The sequence below is a fragment of the Colletotrichum higginsianum genome, chromosome 6 (assembly GCF_001672515.1).
Source record: "Colletotrichum higginsianum IMI 349063 chromosome 6, whole genome shotgun sequence".
Taxonomy (NCBI): Eukaryota; Fungi; Ascomycota; class Sordariomycetes; order Glomerellales; family Glomerellaceae; genus Colletotrichum; species Colletotrichum higginsianum.
The window spans coordinates 712,123-738,819 of NC_030959.1; the positions used below are offsets into that span (position 1 = coordinate 712,123).

At 55.2% G+C, this 26,697-nt stretch overlaps 11 protein-coding genes across 11 annotated transcripts; 7 read left to right on the forward strand and 4 right to left on the reverse strand.

Annotated features, from left to right (window-relative positions):
* Nucleotides 1-1,542: 1,542 nt before the first annotated feature.
* On the forward strand, nt 1,543-3,192 carry CH63R_08625 (Major facilitator superfamily transporter; the record flags this gene model as incomplete). The annotated part of the gene is made up of 3 exons (XM_018303599.1): nt 1,543-1,721; nt 1,819-2,612; nt 2,699-3,192. 3 exons carry the CDS (start codon nt 1,543-1,545, stop codon nt 3,190-3,192), a joined length of 1,467 nt encoding a protein of 488 aa, XP_018155622.1.
* Nucleotides 3,193-3,439: 247 nt separating this feature from the next.
* On the reverse strand, nt 3,440-5,117 carry CH63R_08626 (Salicylate hydroxylase; the record flags this gene model as incomplete). The annotated part of the gene is made up of 5 exons (XM_018303600.1): nt 3,440-3,916; nt 3,971-4,052; nt 4,171-4,489; nt 4,539-4,914; nt 4,989-5,117. 5 exons carry the CDS (start codon nt 5,115-5,117, stop codon nt 3,440-3,442), a joined length of 1,383 nt encoding a protein of 460 aa, XP_018155623.1.
* Nucleotides 5,118-5,631: 514 nt separating this feature from the next.
* Nucleotides 5,632-7,431, reverse strand: CH63R_08627 (Heterokaryon incompatibility protein; the record flags this gene model as incomplete). Its single annotated transcript, XM_018303601.1, has 1 exon — nt 5,632-7,431. One exon carries the CDS (start codon nt 7,429-7,431, stop codon nt 5,632-5,634), a length of 1,800 nt encoding a protein of 599 aa, XP_018155624.1.
* A 1,219-nt stretch (nt 7,432-8,650) lies between these two features.
* On the forward strand, nt 8,651-9,520 carry CH63R_08628 (uncharacterized protein; the record flags this gene model as incomplete). The annotated part of the gene is made up of 1 exon (XM_018303602.1): nt 8,651-9,520. The coding sequence occupies one exon, from the start codon at nt 8,651-8,653 to the stop codon at nt 9,518-9,520; it is 870 nt and encodes a 289-aa protein (XP_018155625.1).
* A 796-nt stretch (nt 9,521-10,316) lies between these two features.
* CH63R_08629 (uncharacterized protein) lies at nt 10,317-11,123 on the forward strand (the record flags this gene model as incomplete). The annotated part of the gene is made up of 3 exons (XM_018303603.1): nt 10,317-10,532; nt 10,581-10,907; nt 11,019-11,123. 3 exons carry the CDS (start codon nt 10,317-10,319, stop codon nt 11,121-11,123), a joined length of 648 nt encoding a protein of 215 aa, XP_018155626.1.
* A 170-nt stretch (nt 11,124-11,293) lies between these two features.
* CH63R_08630 (Immunoglobulin a1 protease) lies at nt 11,294-14,315 on the forward strand (the record flags this gene model as incomplete). Its single annotated transcript, XM_018303604.1, has 4 exons — nt 11,294-11,645; nt 11,710-13,209; nt 13,329-13,663; nt 13,719-14,315. 4 exons carry the CDS (start codon nt 11,294-11,296, stop codon nt 14,313-14,315), a joined length of 2,784 nt encoding a protein of 927 aa, XP_018155627.1.
* A 476-nt stretch (nt 14,316-14,791) lies between these two features.
* On the reverse strand, nt 14,792-19,153 carry CH63R_08631 (Ankyrin repeat protein; the record flags this gene model as incomplete). Its single annotated transcript, XM_018303605.1, has 4 exons — nt 14,792-17,333; nt 17,393-17,927; nt 18,142-18,336; nt 18,496-19,153. The coding sequence occupies 4 exons, from the start codon at nt 19,151-19,153 to the stop codon at nt 14,792-14,794; spliced, it is 3,930 nt and encodes a 1,309-aa protein (XP_018155628.1).
* A 2,024-nt stretch (nt 19,154-21,177) lies between these two features.
* On the forward strand, nt 21,178-21,384 carry CH63R_08632 (uncharacterized protein; the record flags this gene model as incomplete). Its single annotated transcript, XM_018303606.1, has 1 exon — nt 21,178-21,384. The coding sequence occupies one exon, from the start codon at nt 21,178-21,180 to the stop codon at nt 21,382-21,384; it is 207 nt and encodes a 68-aa protein (XP_018155629.1).
* Nucleotides 21,385-21,416: 32 nt separating this feature from the next.
* On the forward strand, nt 21,417-22,685 carry CH63R_08633 (uncharacterized protein; the record flags this gene model as incomplete). Its single annotated transcript, XM_018303607.1, has 1 exon — nt 21,417-22,685. One exon carries the CDS (start codon nt 21,417-21,419, stop codon nt 22,683-22,685), a length of 1,269 nt encoding a protein of 422 aa, XP_018155630.1.
* Nucleotides 22,686-24,298: 1,613 nt separating this feature from the next.
* On the reverse strand, nt 24,299-24,817 carry CH63R_08634 (Acetyltransferase; the record flags this gene model as incomplete). Its single annotated transcript, XM_018303608.1, has 1 exon — nt 24,299-24,817. The coding sequence occupies one exon, from the start codon at nt 24,815-24,817 to the stop codon at nt 24,299-24,301; it is 519 nt and encodes a 172-aa protein (XP_018155631.1).
* Nucleotides 24,818-25,353: 536 nt separating this feature from the next.
* On the forward strand, nt 25,354-26,108 carry CH63R_08635 (Mitochondrial import inner membrane translocase subunit tim-17; the record flags this gene model as incomplete). Its single annotated transcript, XM_018303609.1, has 5 exons — nt 25,354-25,396; nt 25,488-25,711; nt 25,776-25,829; nt 25,893-25,994; nt 26,067-26,108. The coding sequence occupies 5 exons, from the start codon at nt 25,354-25,356 to the stop codon at nt 26,106-26,108; spliced, it is 465 nt and encodes a 154-aa protein (XP_018155632.1).
* Nucleotides 26,109-26,697: the final 589 nt, after the last annotated feature.

Consider the following 26,697-nt stretch of genomic DNA (forward strand, 5'->3'; position numbering starts at 1 on the left):
AGCAACGCAAATGGCTCCAAACCAAACAGCTCAGCCCTCGATACGCCACCTTCAAGCGTCATCTGCCACCAAACCGCCCCTAGGATGCTCCGAATCATCTCACGCATAGGTCAAAGTCGCCTGCCGTACGTACCTCAAGCTGTAGACATGTTGAAAATGATGAAATCATAAGCCGTTACTGACAATAGCCTTCGGGACATAGAGTTCTCTTGATCATACAGATCACCATGCTTGTACAGACGCTCCTGAAGCTGGCTGGGTCTGAGAGGGAGGTTGAGCTTACGCTCGCGCTCTGCTACGTCATGTTGTTTGCCTGGATGATGACGATGATTTATGCGGGCACCTTGACCTTTCGATGAAGAGAGGGATTTTATGGCTAGACTCTTCTTGCTGTTTTGCTTTTGCATTCTGTTTTTGAATGGAACGAGAAACCCAGTCGCCCGTCCTTGTGAAACTCAATGGAAAAGGACAGGGCCTCCGACGATTGAGAGAGAAAACCGCCAATTATCTCTTCAGAAACAGCACAGCCCGTAGTCAGCACTTAATGGTTGGATTTATATTGTGATTGGCGATGGGCATCGATCGCCCTAGTTCAGCGGATCTGTACTCAAGCTTTCGGACCTGTCTTCCCTAACCAGAGTAGCAATATCTCAAACTCATGATATTGAAGGATGCAGCAAGCGGTGTGTACAACATAAGCCTTGATTCCAATTTAGGTTGTCAACTCGTTCGGACACACCTGTTGAGAATGATCAAGAGCTAGAAAGCGGAAAGAATGCCGCCCAAAACAAAACAACATACCAAGATAAGATTCCGAGGTATAGCGGGCATTTGGTCCCTGAATCTTACCGGGCCGGGGAACGTCGCTGATTGGCCGCAGGGGTCCCTGCAGAGACCCTGCAGAGTTCCCGATTTAGCGTAGTGCGGAGTCGGCGCTCCGAGTCGGTTCCTCCGGCCGGCCCGGCGGTCGGTCTGCGTCGGTTCACAATGACCCGTGATGTTAGTGCTGATGTGTTAGGGGGTGTTGGGCCATCTGGCGCGCCTTTCCCTCGACAGCGGCCTCCCCCCCACCGAAAGGCGTCAACTACAGAGAGCCAGAATCCGCGCCAAGGCACAATACAACACCGAATTGGTTAGTGACTCTTGCGGCGGTGTCGGCTTATTCACGTACCATCTGTTTCTGTTACTGTGGTTGAGGGTAACCACGGTTTCCTCGTACCCAAACGGGTGTCACGTGGGACGGTCGATATCTCGGCCCCACTGTTGCCACCCACCCACCCCCGGCCATCGAATTTTTCTTTTCTTTTTTTTTTCTTTCCGGTCCAGGATGATAGACCAAGGCCGTGGGGCGAGCACGCAACTCGCGCATTGCAGGAGCGGTAACGTCGTCGTCCATTGTTCTGTTTTCTGGCGCCCATCGCCGTTGCTTTCTCTTCACACCAACATCCAATCCTGTTTGTTTGTTGCCTGTCGACCAGCAAACCAACCCTCCACCCTCGCTCTCAGCGCAGACACGCACCCACAAGCACACATACAAGGAAGATGGCGACTATGGCGGCAGAGCAGCAGCCGTTGCTGGTGGAGGACCCTCTCTGCGAGGAAGACCTATCGAAGCACCTGCTCGACTTTGATCCCAACGGCGACTCTGACAACCCCAGAGAGTGGCCGACGCCCTTCAAGTGGACCATTGTCGGCCTGCTGGCCCTCACGGCCTTCACTGTGTGAGTTGACCCAAGCACCTCGTACATAGTAGACGTTTCCCATCGACTTCCCTTCCCCGCCCCCTCCCCTCCCGGCCGGGGGCTAACCCACTTACAGGACCTTCACCTGCATCTCAGTCGTGCCCGTCGCCGCGCGCATCATAGAAGACCTGGACCATAATGAAGGCACAAACTCCCCCGCGAGCGCCCTGCTCGTCACCATCTGGGAGCTGGGCGAGGCCGCGGGGCCCCTCCTGATCGCGCCGCTGTCCGAGATCTACGGCCGCTACCCCGTCATGAACGCCGCCAACATCCTCTTCATCACCGCCACCGTCCTCGCCGCCCTCAGCGCCAGCACCCCGCTCCTCATCGCCGCCCGCTGCCTCACCGGCCTCGCCGTCGCCTCCAACGTCCTGAACCCGGCCATCATCGGCGACATGTTCCTCCCGGACAACCGCGGCTCCGCCATGAGCATGGTCTCCCTCGCGCCCCTCATCGGCGGCGCCGTCGGCCCCATGATCAGCGGCGCCATCGCCCAGACCCTCGGCTGGCGCCAGGTCCTCTGGATGAGCGCCGGCCTGGCCGCCGTCTGCGAGCTGCTCTTCCTCACCTGCTTCCGGGAGACCTACAAGATGACCATCCTGAGGCGCCGCGCCGCCAAGCACGCCGACGAGCACGGCGCGCCCCTGCACCCGGCCGGCGTCGACGACCACAAGAGCATGCTCAAGCTGTGGGAGTCCGTCAAGCGGCCGTTCCACGTGCTGTTCAAATCCCACGTCTTGATGGGGCTCTCTCTCTTTGGCTGCGTGACCTTCGCCTTCTTCTATGTCATGTCCATCAGTTTGCCCGGCATTCTGCAGGATGTGTACGGGTTCTCGCCCGCCCTCACCGGTCTCTCGTTCATGTCGTTCAGTAAGTTCTCGATTCCGGTCTCAGAAAGATCTCGGTCTCAGAAAGATCCCCCCTCTGGCGACGACTCACCCTCTAACACACCCCAGGCGTCGGATCCTTCATCAGTGTCCTGGTCAGCAACTTCAGTCTGGACAGGATCTACATCAAGCTCCGCGGAAACGACCCTGTAGGACGCCCCGAGTACCGCCTCCCGCTCGTCATCATCGGCGCCTTCACCCTGCCTCTCTCCATCACCGCGTACGGCTGGATCGCACAGCTCCACCTGCCCGTCGGCTTCCTTCTGCTGTCGGTGGCAATGCTCGGCTTCACCCTCCTGATGGCCTCCCTGCCGCTCTCGGCCTACGTCGTCGACGCCGCCGGGCTGTACTCCGCTTCCGCGATGACCGGCGTCATCGTAACGCGGTGCCTCGCCGGCACCTTCCTGCCGCTAGCCAGCGGGCCGCTGGTGCAGACATTCGGCTACGGTTGGGGTTTCACGATGCTGGGGGCGTTCAGCATGTGTTTGGCGCCCATCCCGGTCGTCATTATGAGATACGGCCACGTCTGGCGCCAAAAGTCCGAGTATACGAGAGATGCCTGAGCTGCCATGAGTTCACGAGACAAATGTCGATTAAATGTTATCAAGGATCGGAAAAGTCATTTACTATCATGATTGGGAATTATTGCTACTTAGATCGTAGAAGTGTTATTCGCTTGATGGGGAAGTGGAGTTGAGTATAAGTTGCACTTAAATAATGTCGTAAATAGAGCAATGCTCCCTTGTTTACCATAGAAACAGCAAATGAAGAGGAGATGGAGAGTGTTGAGCATGTTTTGCTGAAGGGGCTCTATCGTACTTCCAAGACCGCTGCAGTGACCTTTTCAGCTTCTTGAACAACATCGTACCCGAGCAAGGAGAGGCAGTCATCACGCCATGCGGACCTGTCCCTCGCGTCGTTATGCGATAACGCGGCATTCCTTGCCTCTTGCTCGGGGCCATCGGGCAGATGGAACCATTTCCGGACCGGCTCCGTGCGACCCTCGCCGCGTACAGCGTCGGATGCTCGCGTGCCTCGCACCGCCCCGTATCTCTCCAGCACAGCGGGAACGAGTTTCTTCAAATCGACATCTCCTTTATGCTTGTTTCGAAGCTGTGTTCCGGAAGGTTCCGCATCCAAGGCATCCTCACGGCCACTAAGCACATATTCTGTGGCCAGGCCGAGGATCTTGCCCAAGAAGGCGCCGTCTTCCATGGCCATTGCTGCTCCTTGCGCCTGGTATGGAAGATTCGAGTGAAAAGCATCACCGAGGATGGCAAAACAGCCCTGCAAGCCTGTAAGTATTCTGACTTTGAAGAAGGACCAGGGGACCACACAGACCCTGCATGCCGGGTCCACCTTTGATGGTGTACAGATCTTCCACTTCTGGACTCGCGATACCAAAGACATGATTTTGGTCAGTCTGTAATCCGTCAGTGTCTGCAAATCTTGAAATTGCGTGTTTGTTTACGTGTCGTATACCGCCCATCACCTGTTCATCAAACAGTTGTGAGAGTAAGATAACGCATAGATAGACTCACATTCCATCCCACCCGGCGAAGTAGTCCCTCATCTCCCCCGCATCGCCACCCTGGTGTGGTAGGTCCCCGGGCTCACCATGATCTGACCGAATCAGTATCAGGTTGAATTCTCGCCCTCCTCGGACCGAGTAAAGGACTGCATGTTGACTTGGGCCCAGCCATGTGATGACTTTGTTTTGGGCGCAGAGGTTGTCGACCCGCGAGTCGTTCAGGGCCTTGAGATACTCGAGTGGGAGCACCGCCCGATAGGCAACATCACCCGTGTCAATCAGCGGCGAAGGCGTATCGAGGAGCTGCGCGCGACAGACGGACTGAGGACCTTTGCCCATGTGACATGTCAGCGACGATTCTTTGCGCAAACGTCTTACCAGGGCCACCACCACCACCCATACCGTCGGCGCCGATGATGACATCGCCGGAAATCTCATCCCCGTCCTCCATGTACACGGTACCGTTCTCAAAGTCGATCCTCTCGACTTCCATGTTCAGGTCGAGGCTCACTCCCAGCTCCTGACACGTCCGCCACAGCGCGTGGTGGAAATCGGCGCGGTGGACGGCCATCCACGGATCGCCGTATTCCTTCCGACACTGCTCTTCGGTGACTTCGCCGAGCTGCTTGCCGTTGTCGTATCGGCGGAGCTCTACCGCCTTTATCGTGGTCGCCACCTGTCGTAGCTTTTCCAGGAAGCCCAGCTGCCGCGCGACTTTCACGCCGTTGGGCGGTATCTGCATGCCAGCACCCATCTGCGGTAGTTGATCAGATACTTTGCGCCGTAACGAGATGGGGTGAGTTGGTTTGAGTAGATCGGTGGACTTACCGGTACGATCCTGCTCGCTCTTTCAAGAACCACGACCTCGAGGCCTTCTCGCCGGCAAGCAATCGCGCAAGTTAGGCCGCCGATGCCCGCCCCGACGATGATGACTTTCAGACTCGAAGCAGCCTTCATGGTTAAGTGAGTGACGTCGAAGCAAATATGCAATGGAAACGAGATGAAAAAAGAGAAGAGGCCTTGCGGATTGAAGATGCAAGTAGCCGTTACTTTAAGGCCTCGCTGAGGCGCATCATGCCAGATACCCTGGTCTGCATTACCCCGCGGACGGGAGCCCCACCGAGCCAGACTGTAAACAACCAGTTACGCGCGATATAAAGCTCTCGGCATTGGACTTTGCACAGTTGAAACACATCGCCAAGTCTATATTAAGGCGGCCTCCTGGGTATTGAAATCTTGCTTTCGGGCTCTCGACGCAACATCACTCTCTCCACTTGACCTCTGCTTGAATAGAAAGCCATTGGCTCACTCCACCGAGCCAGTGTAGACATGAAAGCGTCGACTTTGCATTCCTGGACGGAACGTGGTGAATTGCCAAAGACCAGTCTGGGAAGGCTATACGAGTGGAAAGAAAAGCCCTCAGGATGAAGATCGTGGTGAGAGGAGGGCGTAAATCAAGACTGAAGAAAATCTAGACAAGCAGTATTTCACGACGCTCGCCCAGCGCTACGGCCTCGCCGTCCATGATTCCGTGAACGTAGGCATCGCCGACCAAACACCATGATCCCGGCTCCTCTTTACTTGGGCGTAGTATGTATGGCACTTTGCCACCGTCAATGACCGCGATGCGATCGCCCTCCTCGGCATCTTGGGGCACTAGCCCCATCCACCCATGCTCCCTCTCCTCCACCATCAGCCTTCTCATGGTAGTGGCGATGCTGACACAGGAGAAGAACTGCGCGATCTCGTTCGCAGTGATGTCGTGGTCGATTCGGAGGTTCCTCCTGGCGTCCGCAAGGTCGTCGGGTAAGAGGGAGTGCCACCACGCGTCGTGGAGCCCGCGGTGTCTCTCCGGATCCGCGCGGACGAGGTCTCCGTAGTCGGCGACCCTGGAGTGCGCAGGGACGACGGAAGCGCAGAGAGTTTGCCAGAACGCGTCGCCGTACGCCACGTGCGTTTGCCCGGCGTAGGGCTCGTCGTATCGATCGTCCACTCTCGCAAAGTGCCGCCATGCGTAGTAAATGTTGGCGTCTGCGCGACGGTCCGCCGGGCACGGCTCGCCGAGGGGCGAACCTATCGTCCCGACAACCCTGCCCATGAGAGCGAGCTTCTTCAACCCCACACGGCGTCCCAGCGTCAACGTCCCGGGTGCGGTGGAGTTGTAGAGCCGGAGGTTCGTCATGCGTGTGTACATGTCTATCGAGACCTGAGGAGTGGCAGCGGCAGTCAGGTCGAGGGCCCAGGTCGGTAGGTCGTCTGATATAGGGCTCTTGTGCGGCGCACATCGGGGCAGCAGCTGAGAGAAGACGGACAACTGCTTCTCTGTGGCGATAAAGTCGCGAGTTGCTTGAGCGTAGACATCGGACACTGGGAGAGAGTAGTCTGGTAGCCGGGAGGGTGAAGCGTTGTTGGCTGCTTCCAAGCCGATGAATCCGTAGATCTTGTCTCTCGAATCCGTACAGTCTCGGCTGCGGTATAGGAGTACCGTGTGGGGGATATACAAGCCCGCAGCATCTTGGCGCGACTGGTCCAGCATGACTAGAGGGGCCAGTATCTCGCCGAGCCGCAGCATATCTTCCTGGTGCGGAGCTTGCGAGGCATCGCATTTGTCGCAAGTATTGACGTGTTGGAAATACACTCGGGCAAACGCGAAGAGTGTAGCAGCGTCCATGCTGCGGTTTCCGCAGATAAAATGGACGGATTTTGCCAGGATGAGTTCTTGAAACGTCCATATTCGCTTCCACCACAACCTTTTTGTTAAAATCTCCAAAGAACGGATGTGCTCCGAGCCGAAGGACGATGTTGTCGGATCGCCGTCCGACTGGAGGCCGCGGCACCAATATGACAAACGTGATCCAGCTTCTGTCAGATCGAAAGCAAGGTTGCTGTTGTCTGATTCCTCCCCAAGCCAGGCAACGACTTCCCGAGCACCCCTGTAGATATGGCCCATCTGGGCGACCTGTGAGCTCCTCTCAGGAATGTCGTTCTGGTTGATGCAAAGGGCGTCTATCCACAGAGCTCTCGGCTTATCGACCTGGCGCAAATAGCGTAACGCAACCTCGAGGTTGGCAGTGACTTGGTGGGCAGTTCCCTGAACGAATATCTCTCGCGTGATTCTCAGATCGCCCCAGACGTAGGACAGCGCGTCGTAAACAGGGCTGCTGGACAAAGATATGACATGCAGCTCGCAATAGACCGCATCATCAAACCGACCTGGAAGGATTGTGACGAGTCTCGTCTCCCTCTGACTGGTGTTGAGGGGTTTATACATCGTATAGGCCAGTTTGGTGAATACCATGCGTCCGCAGAGGAGGCGAGAAAGAAAAGCCGACACGAAGTAGGAGAGTCAGCAAGATATTCTAGCCCGATCCTTTCTTAAAGCCGCGGGGTAATCAATTATGTACGCCAGGTTCAGCCCCACTAACATCGAATCCCAGCCTCCTTTTAGGCAGACATAACTTGAAGGCTCAAGTCTAAGATCACCGAATGAAACAGTCAATGATCATCATCGGTGTTGGTTGGGGTAGGTTCACTGCGTAATAGGCGGTGCGTAGAATCGGCGTGCAGTGAAAAATGCTTCATTCCTGGAAGGGTTGGTTTATTTCCATCGTTCGACTGACCCTCCTATTTTCGGAATTTCTACTGGCTCTGTACAAAGTCCAAATGCCAATCCTCAACTTGAAAGAAATCTAGGGCCATAATCGAAGTGAGCACCTAGGCTATACAGCCATTTCACCTGCCACTAAAACAAGTATGAAGGCCCTGGACTCGTAGTTCGATAGAGTGCTCTTGTATTCACCTATTCACCCAGGGTTTGTGCTCACTGGCTGTGTTGTTGCTTTTGAGGTATTACATATACACAGTTTTGGATCTACTGATCTGTTAAATTCTCTATGTCACAACTAGACATCGCAACAATCGCACAGAACAGTTCTAAAATGTGCTGATAGACGCGGCGACTACTCTACCTACCACTTCCACTTTCTTATTCAGGTCAGTCCTATGTCGGTGACCAAACAGGTCAAAGTATATTAAACCAGCAGCAGGACCATTTCATGAGTTATGAACTCTTTCAGCCCTTTTGCAGCTCTTCAACTGCTCCTCAAGGCGGAACGTCTCCGAGATCTGCATCCTTCAAGCGGCCGCAGCTGGAGGATCCATTGAATATCCGCAGCCCCATGTCACTCCTGCTGGGTCCGTCACACCCTTGACACCCAGTAAATATTGCAGGTGTGAGCAAAGGGGAGGGGATGTGTGTTTGCCTGCTCCGCTGCGCCCCCTCAATAGGCACCAACGCCAACCAAGGACAACAATTATAAGAGAAGTCGAGGCTTCCAAATTCCTTCTGCACAATTTTGGTCTTCATAAACCACGCACAGGTCTCATTCACCTCTACATGGGAGCAGGCATGGGATAAGCCGAGTCACCCGCTAATTACAATCTTCCACATTACCCACGCACATTGAAGCACCAACCCGGTCACCGCAACCATGGGCAAGCCCACCGAAGCTGGGGCTGAAGCTACCCTCGAGAGCAGCATTCCGCCGCCTCCTTACGCACCGAGCGATGCCGCCACAGCTTCATCGAGTTCCGCAGCCCAACTTGGCTTCTCTCCAGCCTCAGAGAGTGCCAACGTCTCTACTAGCTCGTCTCTTTCTCTGCACCACCCGATCCCCCATTCTCTGAGCGCATACATGCAGCTGAAGCTTACTCGCACCATTCATGTCGGCGACAGTACGAACCACAAGCTGTACGCCCTGTCGTCCCATTTCATCGCTGCCGGCGGCACGTACGACGGAAAACCGTGCCTAGTTCTCCACAATGGTCCCGACGACAAGGATGCCGCTTTGGCAACCATCAGCGAAGAGCCGAGCTGGACGCTCGCTTCGACGGCCAGCATCATCACACTACCACCGCTGAACTCCCCAGCTGGTGCAGCCGCCACGCCGCAAGGGATATCAAACGGTGTGACGGAGATAATGCGCCCGGGCATCTTCGACAACGAGGTCACCTTCGGCTTCCGGTTCTCTGTTGAGGTGGAACACGGTGGCTTGCTCCGTCGCGAGGACTTTGAATGGCAGAAAGCGGACAAGGATCAAATGGCGGACGCCAAGGCCGTCTACAAGCTTGTGCGACTCAAGTCGCGGACAAACCAGGTGGGCGAAGCCGAGAGCAGTCGGGACACGCCTGATGTCGTTGCCATTGCTGGGTTCAAGGGCTCCTTGTCATGGAAGAAGCCCTTCAGGTTCGAGTTTCTGGGAGACGGCGCGACTGGTGGCTTGGGAGACCGGTGGTCTGTCATGGCGCTCGTTACGGCGATACGACTATGGCTCCTTCACCTTCAAGGCAGAATACGTTGAGGGATCTGTGGACTGTTAATCTCAAAGATGGTGAAGGCGTCCTATCATTCATTTGTAGAATTTCGTCCCCAATTGTGTTTCTGACTGTTAGTCCCTACCATTCCTACCTGTCTTACACACTGCGTACTACACGAGAGATGTTTTACCCCCGTCGATTTGCTAAGTCTTTGGTTTGGCCACTCTTTGCGCGACCCATAGACATAAGATGCGTTAGCCAGATTTGACAGACATATATGGGAGTAGCCATAAACAACGTTATGCAAGAACATGGGGGGCGGGGGGGGGGGTGATCACAGAATTACTGAGTTCTTTCAACAGGTTGAACCACAGATGGAGACAGGAAGAAACCTGTTCCCAAGCACAAAGACCGCAAACAATTTTTCTGCTCCCAATCCATTTCAATGTCATACAGAGTGTCGTATTTCTCGCTTCAACAGAGGTTTGGTGTGTCAAACGGGCAAACAAGCAGGATGTTCAAGCTGCAGGAGTAATTGCTTCAAAGCCGTTTGGCATTCATTTTGCGGCTCATTTTAGCTCGTGTAACACTTGAGAACTCGACTACCACTTCTGACTTCAAGGAGGAAATGAAAGATTCCCCACAATGCGGCCATATCAACGCCGTGTAGACCAAACAGAGAAACCCCGCGTAAACAGCAGAGCCTGGATAGTGTGTCCCATAAATTGAAGCAAACTACCTCTTGTTCTTCACACTGAACCACCTTCCGACGTTGCCCCTTAAGGTTGGCTCGTTCTTTTGGTTGAACCTGACTGTCCCTGGATTTCTCGAGTCACGAAAATGTTCCTCATTCTCTTGGCTTGCTTGGAAGCCTTCGCTTTCGGGCTGTCACCTGCTAGTCCAGAGTCTCGAGGCCAGCTCTATTATGTTCGCCGTTTCGAGAACACCACCACCAACACCACCACCACCTGGGGCCAAGGAGTGCACACCACATGCCAAATTGGAGTCGGTTCTTGCAGCAAGGTCAACAGCATTATCTGGCCCAACACCACTAGCGTAAGCCCCAGAAAGACCTCTTGCGAGGCAGTAGAGATGACTGACTAGCTACACGCAGGCGGCCGTACACATCTCGTCAACCACGATCGTTACGACATCCGCATCGACGTTGGGAACAGGAAGCACCCCTGGTGTCCCCAGCGTTGGAAACACCACTGCCAAGGTCACGACAACGGTCGTAGATATTCAAACTGTGGTTTCGTCGGTATCATTCGGGACGACCATAGTCAAAGACCCGTCGTCAACCTTGGTGTCCGTTCCACCGGTGATCTCTTTGGTGCCGACTGTACTGCCGACTGTACCGCCGACTGTGCTGCCGTCGTCAACACCACAGACCACTACTTCTCTGGCTCCCTTTTCGTTATCTTCATCAGTGTCATACAGCATAACCTCCTCTTCCGCCATTGAAACCGAACTGCTTCCAGGAAGAAACAGACCTCCCAGCATTCAGCCAGGCTTGGGAACCGTTAGTTCCTTGAGTATCAGTCTTTCGAGTACCAGTCTTTCGAGGATTGGTCTGTCGAGTACCAGGTCGAGTACCAGCCTGTCGACTGCTTCTCCAGCCTCAACAGCCTCTTCTACGTCAACTGAACCGCCGCCCGAGACCTTGACTACTCTGCCAACGGGGGTAAGCTTCCAAACTCTCACAGGCGCTACGTACACATCCCCAAGGTATATCACGACTACTTCTCCGGGCAGTGACCATTCCACGATCGTCCCAAGTAAGTGATCACCCCAAGTTCGCCAATCATCTACTGACGATGATCAACCTAGTCATCATTCCATTTGTTGGCCCCCCGCAGATCTGTTTTGGATGCATAGTCAAGTTCCCGCCCAACATCAAGATCGACATCCCGGAATTTTGCATCCAGCTGCTTGGACTCAAAATCGGCAACTGTCCGCCCAAGAAGAACAAGGATGGGGAAGACGATGACAAAGATGACGACAAGAACGACGATGAGGACGACAATAACGACAAGGACGACGATGATGACAAGTCGAAATCCAAGACTCGGACCAAGACACATTCATCGACAGCCACCACAACATCATCATCGTGCACTGCTACCGTCACTGCCACTCAAAAGAGCATATTTTGCTCCGTGGCGCGAGGTGAGCCACTTTCGTCAAGGAGGCCAGATTCCAGAGCTTTGCTGATCTCCATTTTTTTGGAAAGGAAACACTGCCGAAGCAGAGTGCTCAACCAGCGCCTACACAACCGTCAAGCAATGCAGTGTCATCGCTACAGCAACGACAGTAACATCAACGTATACGTCGATGCCATCGGCAATTCTATGTGGCCCCGACAGTTGCGGAGGCCGAGCTTGCGCTATAAAGAAGATCGAGAGATCCGAGGACTCTGCCGCTCAAGGCCTTGTGAGACGAGGCGACCCCAGCCTCGGCAAGTGGCCTGACCCGAGTGATCACGAAAACCACGAAAGCTTCATCGTCAGCCAGATCGACGCGATCGCCGAGGACACCGCGAAGAAGGAAAGGTACACCCCGAAGCTCGTCGAACATGGCCCCAACGACGGCCCCAGCGCGAACTGGACGACGTTCAAGGACAACGTCGAGGCGATCGGGCTCGAGGGGCTGTTCGGGTGTACTTCCATCGTCCTCGTCTCCCGCAAGGGCGCGTGGATAAGCCACATCTGGCAGACGACCATGGACCCCGAGGAAGAGGACCTGGACGAGGATGACTCTACCATGGACCCCTTCGAGCACTTGATCGAAGTAGAACTCCCTAACAGAATTCCGCCCGACATGGAGTTTTACAAGTTCTACGAATATGGCCTGAATGACATGAAGGACCACCCGGAGGACGGCGACGCCGGCGTCATGTTCGGCAACAGCAAGGACGGCGCCACCGACACGCCCACAAGCCTGAACATGAAGGCCTTCATCGTCACGCCACGCAAATGGACGTACCCGGAGGTGTACTTTGACGCCAGGGGCCGAAGGATACCTCACCAGGTCCTGGCGCACGTCGACTTCCGCAAGGGCACCGTCAGGTACCCGGACCAGGTCAGGGCTCTGCAGACGGCCGTCACGGAGGTGTACGGCGACATACCCGTCGAGGTGGTCGACTACAACCCTACGATCGTGAGGCCGGAGAACTGGGCGGCTTTCCAATGGACGGGGAAGTTGATCGTCAACGGAGAGTTGATGCCGATTCCGGAGTACCACGGGAGGCTGTCCCGCCGCAACGTCAGGGGCAAGATTCTCCTGCAGTACCAGCCCGCGGCGACTTGCCAGGACGAGGCCGAGTGGCGGCTCTGGGTGGAGGGACAGCCGGCGGGTGACCGGGCGGATAAGTGGCCGCCGCTGCCGGGGCAGATCTTCTCTTCCTCGTCCGAGCCGGACAAGTCGGACCCGTCAGACGAGAAGGATCCGTCGGACAAGAAGGTTGAACGCAGGCAGGTTTGTGAGCTTCCCAACAAAAGCAAGAATCCGATCTCGGCCACGCCCGCGTCTGTCGGAGTGTCTGCCTCGCCTCCCGTGTCTCAAGGCGGCTCTAGTAAACGAGCAGGCATCGAAGTTACTTTGTCGAGGAATGGCTCAATGGCCTCGCAAACCCTCACGTCGTTGGGCACAGGGTTCCTACCAACGTCGACCCTAGTTCCAGGGGGTCCGTACGAACGCAATTCTTCTTCCTCGGTAACAACATGGATGACTGGTGTGTCCTCATCGATATTGAATACTATCACCCTCATGGTACCGACTACATCTCCGATCTTGCCTGGTAATGGAAGCAGCTCGATCACACAAACAAGCCTGGGGAACACCGTTTCAAAGAACATTTCGTTGTCTTCCTCTTCTTCCTCTTCCTTCCCTTCCTCTCCCTTGCAAACCAACACATCGGTCATCACAACAACCTCGTCCACAAGCCTGGGAAACACCGTTACAAGGAACATTTCGTTCTGTTCCTCTTATCCCTTCTCCTACTCCTCTTCTTCGTTGCAAGCCAATACATCGGCCATCACAATAACCTCGTCAACAAGCCTGATAAGCACCGTGTCGACAAGCACTACGTTCTCCTATTCTCCCTCCTCTTCCTCCTCCTCCTCGCAAACCACCACATCGGTCATCACAAAAACCTCATCAACTTCAATCTTCTTCACACGAGGACCGTACGGACGCAGTTCCTCTCCATCGTCAACTTACACAACCGCCAAATCCTCGCAGATGCCGACTATGCCCACCACCGTAACACCGACGAAAACTTTCAAGCCGGCCACGACACCATCGAAAGACACCCTCGTCGTCATACCAATCAAAGACAATCCAACCACCAGCCAAAAGCCGGTCCCAGCCCCCTCTGAGGCCGTAGCCATCTTCTACACCGAAACGCTCGCGCCCGACGACGACGACGGCAAGAAGCTCTTGCGTGAAGGCGCGTGGTACATGTTCCCCGTCATGGCGGCCGATGCCGCCAACTTTGACCCGTGCAACAAGTACCCGATGGGCCACCTGCAACTCCACGAGCCCCTGAATCTCAACAGCGTACCCTGGCCGCCGCCGATCGACGGGGAGAAGCCCTTCTTCGACCGACGCAAGTGCAAATACAAGGGCGGAAACGGGTCCCGGGGGTTCGGCAAGATGTCGTGCGACGACGTGCCCGAGTTTGATTGCGAGAGCGACCCGCGCGCGAAGAAGCTGCTCGAGTGCGAGTCGCACCCCAAGGCGGAGCAGAGTTTCAAGCCTCGCATCTTGCGCAAATTCCCGGTGCTGGAGCCGGCGGGGCGTACTCAGAACATGAAGGACGCCGTCGGTCAACCTTGAGGGCTAAACGGCCGATCGTATCTTGGGATTCTGGTGGAAAGGTTTAGAGAGAAGAAGACGATAATTGACGCTCTGGTAATTCGCCAATAACACTTGACGATGAAGAGTCGTTAGTCTCAAAGCAACCATGATCTAGGCTAGTCGGTCCTAGTGCTCGAGGTGAATGGAATCGAGTGAAACAAGCTTTTCATGTAGTTCATGGCCACCACTTCATTCCGAGAACTGTAATGTTCATGGCAACTTCTTCCTATTCGAGGAGCTGAAGTCTTTCTAGCGGAGTAGGGTATAAGCACGGCGTTCATAATCAAGCCATGACTATCGAGAATAGGTAAACGACCTTTAACACGCGGCGGGTGAGCCCGTCTCTTACATGATAAGATATCCAGCATCTTTTCACGTGTGCGCCGGTTCTCTAGACACAATGCTGCTATCAGACAGCAGTATCCATCGTTTTGTCCGCCAAGTTGCTACCTGTGCTACTCGTCTTCTACCCGAGCCGCAAACCGTTTGTCCCCTTTCCACCAGTTTTTTACTTCCTCCTGGATGGGAGCCCCGTTCAGTCCGACCCTCTCATCTTCAACCACCGGGAGGACCGTGTCAGTTACTCCCGTTTCCTTGGGCATGGCTTTCGGAAACCCCGGCGTCGAGCCTCTGCGATTCAAACACTGAACATCGGCTCCACGCTTGACCAGGAACTTCTTGACCATTCTGTGGCCGTGGGCGTCTGCGAGGTGCAACGGCGTCTCCCCTCTGCTGTCCCGCACATCCACCTCCGCGCCATGCCGCAACAACGTCTCGACAATCTCCAGATGCCCCAAGGTTGCCGCGATGTGCATCGCCGTCCTCTTCCGCTTGGCAATGGCAACGTGCGTGCCGGCCCCTCTCTGCAGCAGGAGCTCAACGACCTTCTCGTACCCTTGGGAGACCGCTACGTGCAGAGCCGTCAGTCCTTTGCTGTCCTGGCTATCGATGGGTGCTTGGTGGTCCAGGAGCATGCCGACGACGGAGAGGTTGCCCCAAGACGCCGCGTGGTGCAGGGGAGACCGCTTCTCGTCATCTACCGCGAGCACAAGATGGTTGCCGCCTCTCTGGACCAGGATTTGACAGACTTCCGCGTGTTCGCCCTGGATGGCACAGTGGAGAGCTGTGCGTCGGTTCGAATCGACGCATCTCAGATCCGCCCCGTTCTCCAGCAGCAGGCTGACGATGGCACTGCTCCCTCCCAGCGCGGCGTCATGGAGCGGGGTGAGCCCGTGTTGATCCACGGCGTGGACGAGGTAGTCGCCGTCTTTCTGGAGCAGTGTCCGGCAGACCGCCGCGTTCTTGCTCGTTATGGCGCAGTGAAGCGCCGTGCGGTTCTTGGAATCCAGCCGCCTCAGATCCGCCCCGTTCTCCAGGAGCAGCCATACGACAGAGCTGCTTCCACCCACGGCGGCAAGGTGTAGAGGTGTCTGGCCAAGCTTACCGGCCTGCGCGTTGACATTAGCCTTGTTCTCTAACAGCAGCCACAGGAGGTTCATCGAGGCCTTGCTGCTGTCCGGGCCGCAGCAGCTCTGCACTGCCGCGTGGAGCGGCTGCGTGCCTCGGTTGTCCGGCTTGTTGACGTCCGCTCGGGCCTGTATCAGCAGCCACGCAGTCGTCGAGCGGTTGTACTTCATCGCCCATCGCAAGGCCGTGAAGCCGTCGGCGTCCGTCGAGTCGAGGTCAACGCGGCACTTGACGAGAAACTTGACCATGTCGTCTTGGCCCTCCTGCGCCGCCCAGTTGAGCAGGGTCCAGCTGCCGCGACCCGAGGTCCTAACGGACGCCCCGTGATGTACAAGGAACTTGATTATGGGCTTGTAGCCTTCGTGGGCTGCCCATCGCAACGCCGTGTAGCCGTCTTTGTCCGCCGCGTCCACGTCCGCTCCGCTCTTCAGCAACGCCTCCACGGTCTTGAGCTGTCCGTATCTGGCCGCTCTTCTCAGACAGGTGTAGCCTTCGGAATCCTCGAGCTCGAGGTTCAGGCTTCCAGAAGTCAGAATCACGTCGACCAAGTCTCTGTCTCCTGCCATGATCGCCTTGTGCAGGGCCGTCCGCTTGTCGACGTTTGGGACGTTCAGCTCGGCGCCCTCCTGGATGAGGAACTCCGCAAAGGAACGGCGCCCGTGGGTTACGGCCCAATGCAGCGGCGTCTCGCCGCGTTTGGTCTGCGCGTTGAAGTTGACGTTTTTGTTGTTCGCGATCGCCTTCCGGACCAGCTTCTCGAGGCCAAAGAAGGCGGCAATATGCACTCCGGAAACGTTTGCTTCGTGCGAGATCCGGGGGTCAGACATGACGTGCACCGCGGTGTCGAGCTTGAGTTTGTCCGAGACGAAACGCCAGGCCAGCTTGTACAGATCTCCCTTGGAACTCGTTGCTTTGTCCAGATGAATGCCCCAAAAGTTTGCGGCGTACCTGAAGAGAGGGTATTGTTGACAAATGTCATCTATACTTGACTCGGGTGGGCTTCCGATGCTCAATGGTATCCTGGTGAGACAGTCAAGACAGGTCCTCGTCAGCATTGACGTTGACATCGCCTCTTCATTGGGAAAGCCAATCGCTTGGTTTCTCTTGATGTACTCCTCGGCGGTTGCGTGAATTAAACGAACAGTTTTCTTGTTGTCCGTGGCTGGGAGGACGACCACGATACCGACGCATGCTGATATCAGGGCGTCTTCAATACCGATGATTTCGGCGGCTTTGGGTAGTTGCCATGGCTCAGACCTGGACTCATCCACGCCAGTGTGGATCGCAAGGGCATGTGCCAGCTCGTCGACGCTGAGTTGCCTTTCCGCGTGTACCAGCCAGTTGAGTGCTTTCATCGCCAACTGGCGCTGGGGCCTGTCTTGCTTCTTGATTCGCTCCAACGCCGTTGCATAAACGGCATCTGGACTTGTGGACAGTTGAGCCAAACTGTTCTTAAACTCAGCCAAGCTGTGGGTGGCCAGGCTGTGAGTAGAAGCCAGGGACTGAATATGTAGATGAGCGAGGAGAAACCTAAATAGGAGTGTCAATGATCTGCGGAAACCTGGCGAGCTAGGAACTCAAACGCCTACATTCCTTGTGACTTCTGAACAATGGTCTCCAAAGTCTTATCCCTAAACAGAGGGTCTGTCTTGCAGCCTTTCTCTACTATCCCGTTCAGTTGGGGACGGCTTTCGATGAATTTGCGGAGATACGAATTGATTTCGTCATCATTGGCGGTAATAGGGAGTTCGCAGCCCGGCCTGATCAGGGCTGAGAGCTTGGGATCAGGCCACGAAGTAAACAGCAGCCGAAAGTTGTCGGGGAGCTCTTGGCAGGCCTCTAGGAAGCTGTTTAGTGTGTTGGTTTCCGTGTCGTCTAGGCATTCATCCAAAGCGTCTACGACGAAAAAGATCCTCTTGAAGCTTTTTGATTGGGACTTGAGAATTTTCAGATAGTCGCGTTCACACGGCATCTGTTGATTACTTTTCCAGGCGCTGTGTGCTTCCTGAATCTTGGGTGACACGTGGTTGGTGCCATGTAGTAGTTGAAGTATTAAGGTGCAAAGCAGCCTTGTCAGGCAATGGTCTTGGTGTTGCCTGTGGTTGAAGTAGACGTAGATGCAGGCTATCTCGTGGTTAGACGAGAAGCGAGTCTGAAGATGATTTATGACTATGGACCTAGACACGACCTTGTCAGCTTTGGTTCGACAGACGACATGTAGAGATGAGGAAATAATGATTCCATACGACAAGACAGTCTTGCCTGTACCCGCTGGAGATGTATCATTAGTTTCCAGCCCACACATTATCGCTCAGCTGGCTTGGAGGCATGCGCTTACGAATGCCATGACACCACAGCTTCCGCAAGGTGCCATCGCACCACTCGTCCTTGAACTCTGCAGAGTTTAAAAACCACCGGCCGGCTTTGGGAGTTTTTTGGGCAATCTGCAACGATTCGATATGAATCTTGTCGAAATCAAGCGGCTTCGAGATGTGCTTCAGCCATTCGACCGGATTGGATTTGGGATCGCACTCTATCGTATGTGAACGACTATTCGAGAAAACAGAATCCTCATGACTGAACTAACCGATCCGATTAGATTCATACCCATAATACGCTATCCCAACTTGCGCGTCAGCTCTCCAACGACGGGCCCTTCAGTCTCTGGTTTGGGATCTCATGAAATCCATACCAAAGTTCATAGCGCCGCCCCCCGATTGATACTTGGCCGTGTTTCCCATGGAGATTTCCGAGTAGTGTCCGGTAGAGACGAGGCCCCTCCCGCTGTCGGAAATGTGCTGCGTGACATTGGTAGCAGGGCCACCATCGAATTCCGAGTCTGGGAGGGACGGCTCGACTTCTGCTAGGGACTTGATGGCATCCTCCAACTTCTCAATGTGCCCCAGAGACTCTGCGTGCGCTTTGAAGACCTGGTGGATGGCCAGTACTTTCAGCTTGTTCAGGATGTCCTGCATCAGCGCCTCGACCTTGTTCGCCTTGCCGTACGGCACCACCTTCTTGCGGTAGAAACGGACGAAGGCGGACCAATCCTTGGCGCCCTTGTTCTGTTGGTTTCCGGGCTCAATCTCGCTGAAGATATCCTCGATGATTTTGGCTCGTTTCAAACAGTCCGCGAGAGCGGGCTGAATCGCACTTTTGACATTCTCGTCGGGCCTGTCAATGCTGAGGGCTTGCTGGGCGAGGTCAAGCGTTTCTTTCACCAAGGGGAGGTTGCGTCCCACCTCGGCGAATGCCTTAGGGAGGTCTTTGATGTGTTTGATCGTGTCGTAAGTCACCAAAAGCGACTGTATCACGGTAATAGTCGAGGCGGTGATGCTAAGGGGATCCATTGGACAATGCAGCGTCGTCCTGTATGGGATACTGTCAACGTCTAGGAGATTCTATCTAACAATGCAACTTGTTGGGGGGCGCACCGATCAGTAACTTACCTAGCAATGAGACGAGTAGTAAGATGATGGCAGCAAAGACACGAACCCAGCAACAATGTCGACAAGATGCTCACAGGCAAGATAATTAGAAGGGCCACAATTGTCCATAGATCCGATTGTTTCGAGACACTCTAAAGCAATATACTCGAACCTCCGCAGTAACGTCCCATCATGCTTTAGTGGACATCGGCTAATGCACGTCATGAGCATGCCCTCGCTTTACATTCCGGTAAGCAGGAAGCTCTCGAGAGGTCAAGTGACCCCTCAGTCAAAGGGAACCATCGATAGCCAGATCAACCCTCATTGGTCCGACAGCCTCGTTTGAGACCAACTCGCAATGCGCAGCAGCATGCATGCATCGCCTTGCTGTGGGCTGAGCAGGCTGCCACTACTGGAGTTCACTGCATGCATGCCATCTTCCATGTCAGTCTGCCTACACCATTAAATCTTCGGGTTCAACAGCCAGCCTTACGCTAATACTGCCATCCCGAAAATCTCTAGATTGTTCAATCAAGGCCCGGTGTCTCTAGCGGGATCTGTTGTATCACAACAGGCGGCATCGTTTGACATCGATGTAAGTGTTGCCGAGATATCTACCATAGGTCATCCAGCAGCGCCTTTCAAGTCCCTTACTTCTTATGCGCCTAGTCGCCGTTGCAATGGGATGCCGGAATACCCGGCAGCATTGCTAGACTCCGATGCTGCGCCGTGAAGCTGACATGGATGGCTTCATGCATCCTCTAGCGCCAATGCAGACTGTCAAAAGCAGAAAAGTACTCCGGATGGCCATCGAGCTTTACATGAAATAAAGGCCAAGTTCTGCAGCCACAGAAGCAGGCAATGGCTAGGCAGACTCTGCGCCCCGTGAGGCAACCGAAGGCGGAGGCGGCCCAAGACGTGCCGAGCTGCTGGGGGAAAGAAATCACAACGACGAAAGGGTTGCGAGACACCGTCCTTTACGCCATCAAGATCCTGGCTGAGACAGGCTCACACCAAAGAGACCCGAGTTGGCAACATGCAATGCCAGCAGACCATCGGTAGCATGGATGAAGAGTTGGCGAATCGAGTGCCGACAAACGTCGATGCACCACCAGCATCATCAGCCATGTCCCCAAGTGCCACATCCCCTCTTTCTCATAATCTGACACCGTCCTTCTGTTACAGACTAGGGGGATTAAGCCGTCCATATTCTGCAATTCAGCTCCTCCTCGCCTATGATTCACGACCTCGTGCGCTCGCCCGCTTGCCCCAGCTATCACGAGAAGCGACTGTAGAGTTTTGAGCTGCGCAAGAAAGGCGTATCTCTCGGTAGTATCATCGGCAGAGATATACTCACTGCAGAACTATGCACCAGCCTGCGCAATTGCAGGGTCACCTTCAACTGGCTCCATCCCCATACCCGGGAAATGAAGGCCATCGTAACGCACCACCTCACCATCAGCAAAGTCTTTTTGGAGATAGCGACAGCGCCAGCAACTGGAGCGATTCAGAATCGGAGGAGTCTGCCTACCGCGACGACAGAGCCGAGACTGGTCCCGGTATCAACCCTCTTTCCCGACGGCAAAGACCACTTCACCTCAGGAACCCGATACCCAACGAGACCTACGCCGACCAAGGTGACTGGAACCAAAACCAACCCAATCCGCGATCTGGTGGTCAAGCTGTTCGATACACTCGTCCCTTAGGGACGTACGCTTCGACAGGAGGCGGATATACACAACCGCAGCCGCCACCTGGTCTCCATCCTTTTCAGCATCACCCAACACACAGTGGCCCTTTGCCACCCGGTCAGAGTAACATGGCACATGAGAATCCCTTTGCGCCGATTCCAGGGCCCTGGAACGGCCAACAGGCTAGCCCGTATCACAACAACACGCTACCTCCCACATACGGTCCCCAACCGATGTGGCCTCCGGCCCCTGAGTATGCCCCGCCAGGCCCAGGACCTTTCTCTCCAGTCGCACCAGCCACCCCATATGCTTATTCCGCCCCAAGGACCCAGCCCTACGGGGGCTACATGCCCACCCAGCACCCACCCGATCCGCCTCGCGAGTCCAGACACGCCTCTCCGTTTCGACCACGCCGGCCGCGACCTCCCCCTGGCGAAGTTCCTTCGCAAGAAGACGAGGTGAACCGCCTTCGGCGGCGGGTCAGGGCCATGGAAATGGAGGGCCATCGCGAAAGGGACCTGCGTCAAGCCAGTAGAGAGCGGGACCAGGCCGAGAGGCAAAAGTGGGAAATGGATGTAAAAGTTGACCAACTGCGGAAAGACATTGAGAGGAGCTTCAAGGCCGATATCCGCGACGCTGTCAACGATATCCGTAAAGAGATCCAGACAAGCCTGTCCGAGTCACAGTCGGAGCCTGGTAGAGCGCCGTCACGGATGGATAGCAGCAGGAGAGGCTACGCGGGTTCGGCGCGGTCCGTACACGGCGATCGAGATGTGTGGGTGGACCGGGACGGTGAGCATCAGGACGTTCTGATGCAGGAGATCGCAAAGATCATGGACGGGAAGAGAATGCTCCAACCACAGGATTCGACCTCGGGAGCGGCCTTTCGCGGGGGAACGCAAGCGGGCCGGGGGTCGGCGCGAGGATCACGGATCGATCCCGAGTTGCGGAGCGAGGTCGAGACCATCATCTACGACATACTTGGAGGATCTGATCCGGGACAGCGACACTATCGGCGACCGTCCTCGCGTTCGTTCAACCGAGGGACAGCTTCAGACGACTACGATCCTCGCACCGAAGCGTCGGGCTACCCGCGAAACCGGTACCGCGACACCCACGACGGCGGGGTGAACCCTGCCCTAGCCAATCGATATGGCCTTCGACGCTCGCCAGGTCAAGTGACCTTCGACCAGAACGACTACACTATACCAAGTGCGGCACCCAGTCACCCAGCCGACGAGAGGCCATGGTTAGGAGTACCGCATAGGTCGCGAAGGCCGCGGCGCCGAGGAGAGGACGTAGCGGGGCCGAGCGATCCTCGGACCTACGGCCCCAGTCTTCAGCAGCAGCCATTAGCAACTCAGGCAAACAACCTGAGGACTCAACCTGGCACGCATGCGCCGGATCCCAGACACTGGGCCGGAGGGAGTAACGGCGAGGCCGTCTCAAGCGCCGGGGCAACCGCGATGGCTTACCAGGACAGGATGAACAACAGCGGGGTGCGGCAGGGCGAGCAAGGCAACCCGGCGAGGCCGTTGGGTCGGCGCGGCGAGCGCGTACCTGCTGCTGCTGCTGCTGCTACGTATGAGGACGAAGACGCCGGCGAGTTGTTTACAGATGACGACGAGTCGGACAACGGTGAGGTGTTTCCCAAGCGCGACGCTACTTATCCCGAGTTTCTGGCCGGCCATCCGGACCTGAGACACCAGCTGCCTAGGGTTCCGGATCCCAGACCGCACCTGCGACGAGTTGGTATTCAGTAGCTGTGACTTGGTGCCAGTCTGAAGACGAATAGGGGAAGATTTGAAAGAAGAGTGCTGTGTTATGTCTGTAATGATAAAGTAAAATATTATGACCATGCTTCCTTGAATAGATTTTGTAAGCAGATGTGCTAAATTCTGGAATGATTGTCTCAACACTGAAAGCACTTGCAGCCCGCAGGATGTCATCGTCGCCATCTTTCTCCTTGGAGTGCGCTGCCAGCTTCTCTACTGTCAGTGACCCTACCGAGATGTGCCCTATGCACTACTGGTTAAACCGGACAAGTAGGGAGATCTCAATGCACATGAGGCATTGGCATTGCAGTAATTTTCAGAGTTTTGCTCTCTTAGTGTAGGCTTATTGGGTGCTCAGTACTCGTAGCGCGACTTCCACCTGTCTCTGTAACTGGAGTCTTCAATGTCCTAAGCCTACGTACATCCAGAGGAGGCAGCTTGACAGCTTGTTGCTCTTCCTGACTCCCGGTTTGTGCTCCCAAGTTGCAGTTCCATAACAAAGCTCAAGACCCTATCAAACCCTAACAAACTCCCACACAGTTGTGCCGTGGTGTCTTCTGGTAAGGTGGGTTCCGTTCTCTGCAACGCATACCACCCTCAATGCGCTTGACCCGGATGCCGACGGCGATAGGAGCTGGTAGCCGCCCTCCGGGTGCCTCCGCGGCGTCCATAACTCCCACTCACGTAGGTAGTTCGTTGTCCTTATACCGCTATCTATATCTTTGCCGTCGTGCCCAAGGTACCTACCCGTTCTCGGGTTTTGGAATCCAAAGTAACCATCCTTCTCAATGCAGTACCACATCTCGCTCGGGTTGCGGTCGCCCTTGGGCTTTCTAAGAGAGACCTGCTGGTCCGCGAAGGTAATTGCCTTGCGTGTTGATCCTTCAATGATTCGAAAGGTGTTACCTGGCCATGGGGTATCTCGCCGATCGGTGTCGGGACCCATTCTCTCCAACACCGTGGTAGAAGAATGACGATTCTCTGGATTTGGAATCAATATTGAATGTGACGAGAAAACAAGAGCAATGACAACAGACTCGGAGTAGGTAGGTGTTTGGGTTGCAATGGGTATTTCGGGTATGGGCAGGGATGAAGTCGGGCAGCGCTCACCATGCTCATTCAAGCCGCGTCCATGGGGTTCTTCCATCGCTGTCGACGTTGAAGGAGTGGCGAGAGGGGAGGAGATTGTTGGGGGAGACTCGAACATCAGATGCATCATTTCGCCGCTGATGACCCTATCAAGTGATACATCCCGACGTTCGGCTCTGCTTTCATGTTGCGGCATAATGCTGACGATTTTCTCGGCCGGGATCGTGAAGGACGCTTTACATGAGGTTTCGATAGCAGGCCATCAATTCCTAGCCAGACAAAAAGCTGTGACATAGTTAAGGCTTGTTGGGTGATCAATACTTTATACTACAATTGAGCCTCGGGTTGCCAAGCTTGCGCCGGGTAGATTGCCCACCCAGTGTTCAAAATTTGTTTTGCTTCACATGCATCCGGAGTAAAGAGACTTCGTTGTCGCCATCCTAACTTGATATCAAAGTTGAAGGAAAGGAAAGGTTAGATGCCGAGAAAAAGACATCGTCGGGAACAGCCAATCAGTGCCTCAGAACTCCCTCCTCCAAGTCCCTGCGGAAGAAGACCCTCTCGTACCCATCCTCCGTCTTCCTTTCCGTCTCGACGAAGCCCAGTTTAGGATACAAGGCGAGATTCTCAAACATTTTGACGTTGGTGTAAAGCTGAAGGTTCGTGCACCGGCAAACTCTGGCCACGTCCTCGGCACACCTCATGAGAACTCGTCCGTATCCGCGCCCCTGGGCATCCGGGGCGACGACTAGATTGTTTACGTGGAGTGCTTTCGTCGCGGGGTCGTGTCGCAGGAGAATGGCGCCGACTGCCTCGTTTGTCTTGTCGTTTCGGAGCACGTAGACCAGTTGCGTTTTGATCAGCTCGTTGTAGTCGGCCTTCATGGGCGCCGGCTCCTTGCCGATGCGGTCGATGTACTTGGAATAAGCCGCCCTGGTCATGGACTGGATCGCCGGGACATCGTCGAGATTAGCTCTCGCGAGGGTGTGGCCTCCAACAGAGGCTTTCGGCTCATAAGTTTGTTCGGCCATTTCGGCAAGTCCAGAAACTGTAAGGAATCAGTTGTGGTTGGGTATGACTCTTCTGTTTGACTCTCTGGGTTTACTTAAATAACGGAACATAGATAATCGAAGAACCCGGTCCCTGGACAGGCTAAAGTAAGCAGATTTCCTATTTGAGACGATTGCGAGGTACCTCCGCACCCCCTCCGATAGTGGAGAGCTATCCGATCCGAAGCGGGGCTTCCGAAGCTGACCCGATAAGATAAGGAGTCTGACGAAAGAATATAGAAGAAAAAAAAGAACAGACGGAATTACCGAAAAGCCGCCGGCCGAAAAATTTCGACTTGTTCGTCACTCCATCCATCGCATGCACGTCCGCCACGGCCGCAAGCAAAGCTGTAATCCGAACCGCGTGTCGAGATCCCTCCTTCATCACCGAAAACTCCACGACCGCCGCCATCGCACGCCACTCCACCAACAGCTCGCCTGCCATTTCGAGCCGTCACGAGAACCTCCATCGTCGAATACCCTATTAATCGCATCTTTCCCCCCCAAACACATTCGCTATGGATCACACGCGCGACCCCTGCCCCTGGGTCATCCTCAACGGTCGGTGACCACCCTCTCTCTCTCTCTCTCTCTCCCCCGAACGCGGAGGCCGTCGCGGACCGAGATAGAAACTAACGCGATGCGATGACAGACTTCGGCGGTGCCTTCGCCATGGGCGCGATAGGAGGAACGATCTGGCACGGAATCAAGGGCTACAGGAACAGCCCCTACGGCGAGCGCCGCATCGGCGCCATCTCGGCCATCAAGATGCGCGCCCCCGTCCTCGGCGGCAACTTCGGCGTCTGGGGTGGCCTCTTCTCGACGTTTGACTGCGCCGTCAAGGGCGTCCGCCAGAAGGAGGACCCCTGGAACAGCGTACGCACTCCAATTCACGGCTGATGCAGCTTCGACAAGTCTTTTTCTGACAACCAGGGTGTAGATCACAGCCGGTTTCTTCACCGGAGGAGCTCTGGCTATCCGTGGTGGATACAAGGTTCGTACACTTGCGATTAACACCCCGTTGCGCGCACAGCCAAGCTAACGCCGGGAAACCCAGGCCGCCCGCAACGGTGCCATCGGCTGCGCGGTCCTGCTCGCCGTCATTGAAGGCGTGGGTATCGGTTTCCAGAAGATGTTTGCGGGAAGCACGAAGCTTGAGGTGAGTTGCAACGCCTCCCCCCTTCCCACTCCCGGATGGAGGAGTCAAAATGTGCTGACGTTACCGTACCAGATGCCTCAGCCGCCGCCGTCGGACGAGAGAGCCCTTGCTTAAAAACCGACCCGATCTCTCGCTTCTTGCTATTATATTTACCGAAAAGCGGCATCCAGCGGCCGCCGACGAAACAAACACAACCAACAACCATAGCACATCAAACAAAAAACCCACCTCTACTCTTCCAGCTCGATGCCTCCCCTTGATGCGAGGCCCCGATCTATTCTTGTTTTTTTCACCAGCACCGAAAACGAACGGCGCCGTTCTTTTTTAATCTGCATATAGGAAAAAGGACGGGAAGCGGCGTTCCATGTACTATAAAAAGCTTTCCAGTCATCGGAGGGGAGAGGAGTGACTAGGATCACTGAGGCAGGACTTTTCCCCCACCGGTACCCTTCGCGAAGAGGAGGGGGGGTGTGGACTTTAGACATGGGGGGGACGAAGAAAGGGGGAACTTCGTACGACTGGGCAGATTCAAGGTGGCAAGGAATCGCATCTTGATATGACCAGGATTTGGATGGATCCGAGAAGCAGGACGGCAGAATCCCCCCTTTTATTGATGATGGGCGTACTGAATCTGTGTGGATAGAGATATTGTTCAAATATTGTACCATCAAACACGCCGTCTACCTGGCCCATAAACGCTGAA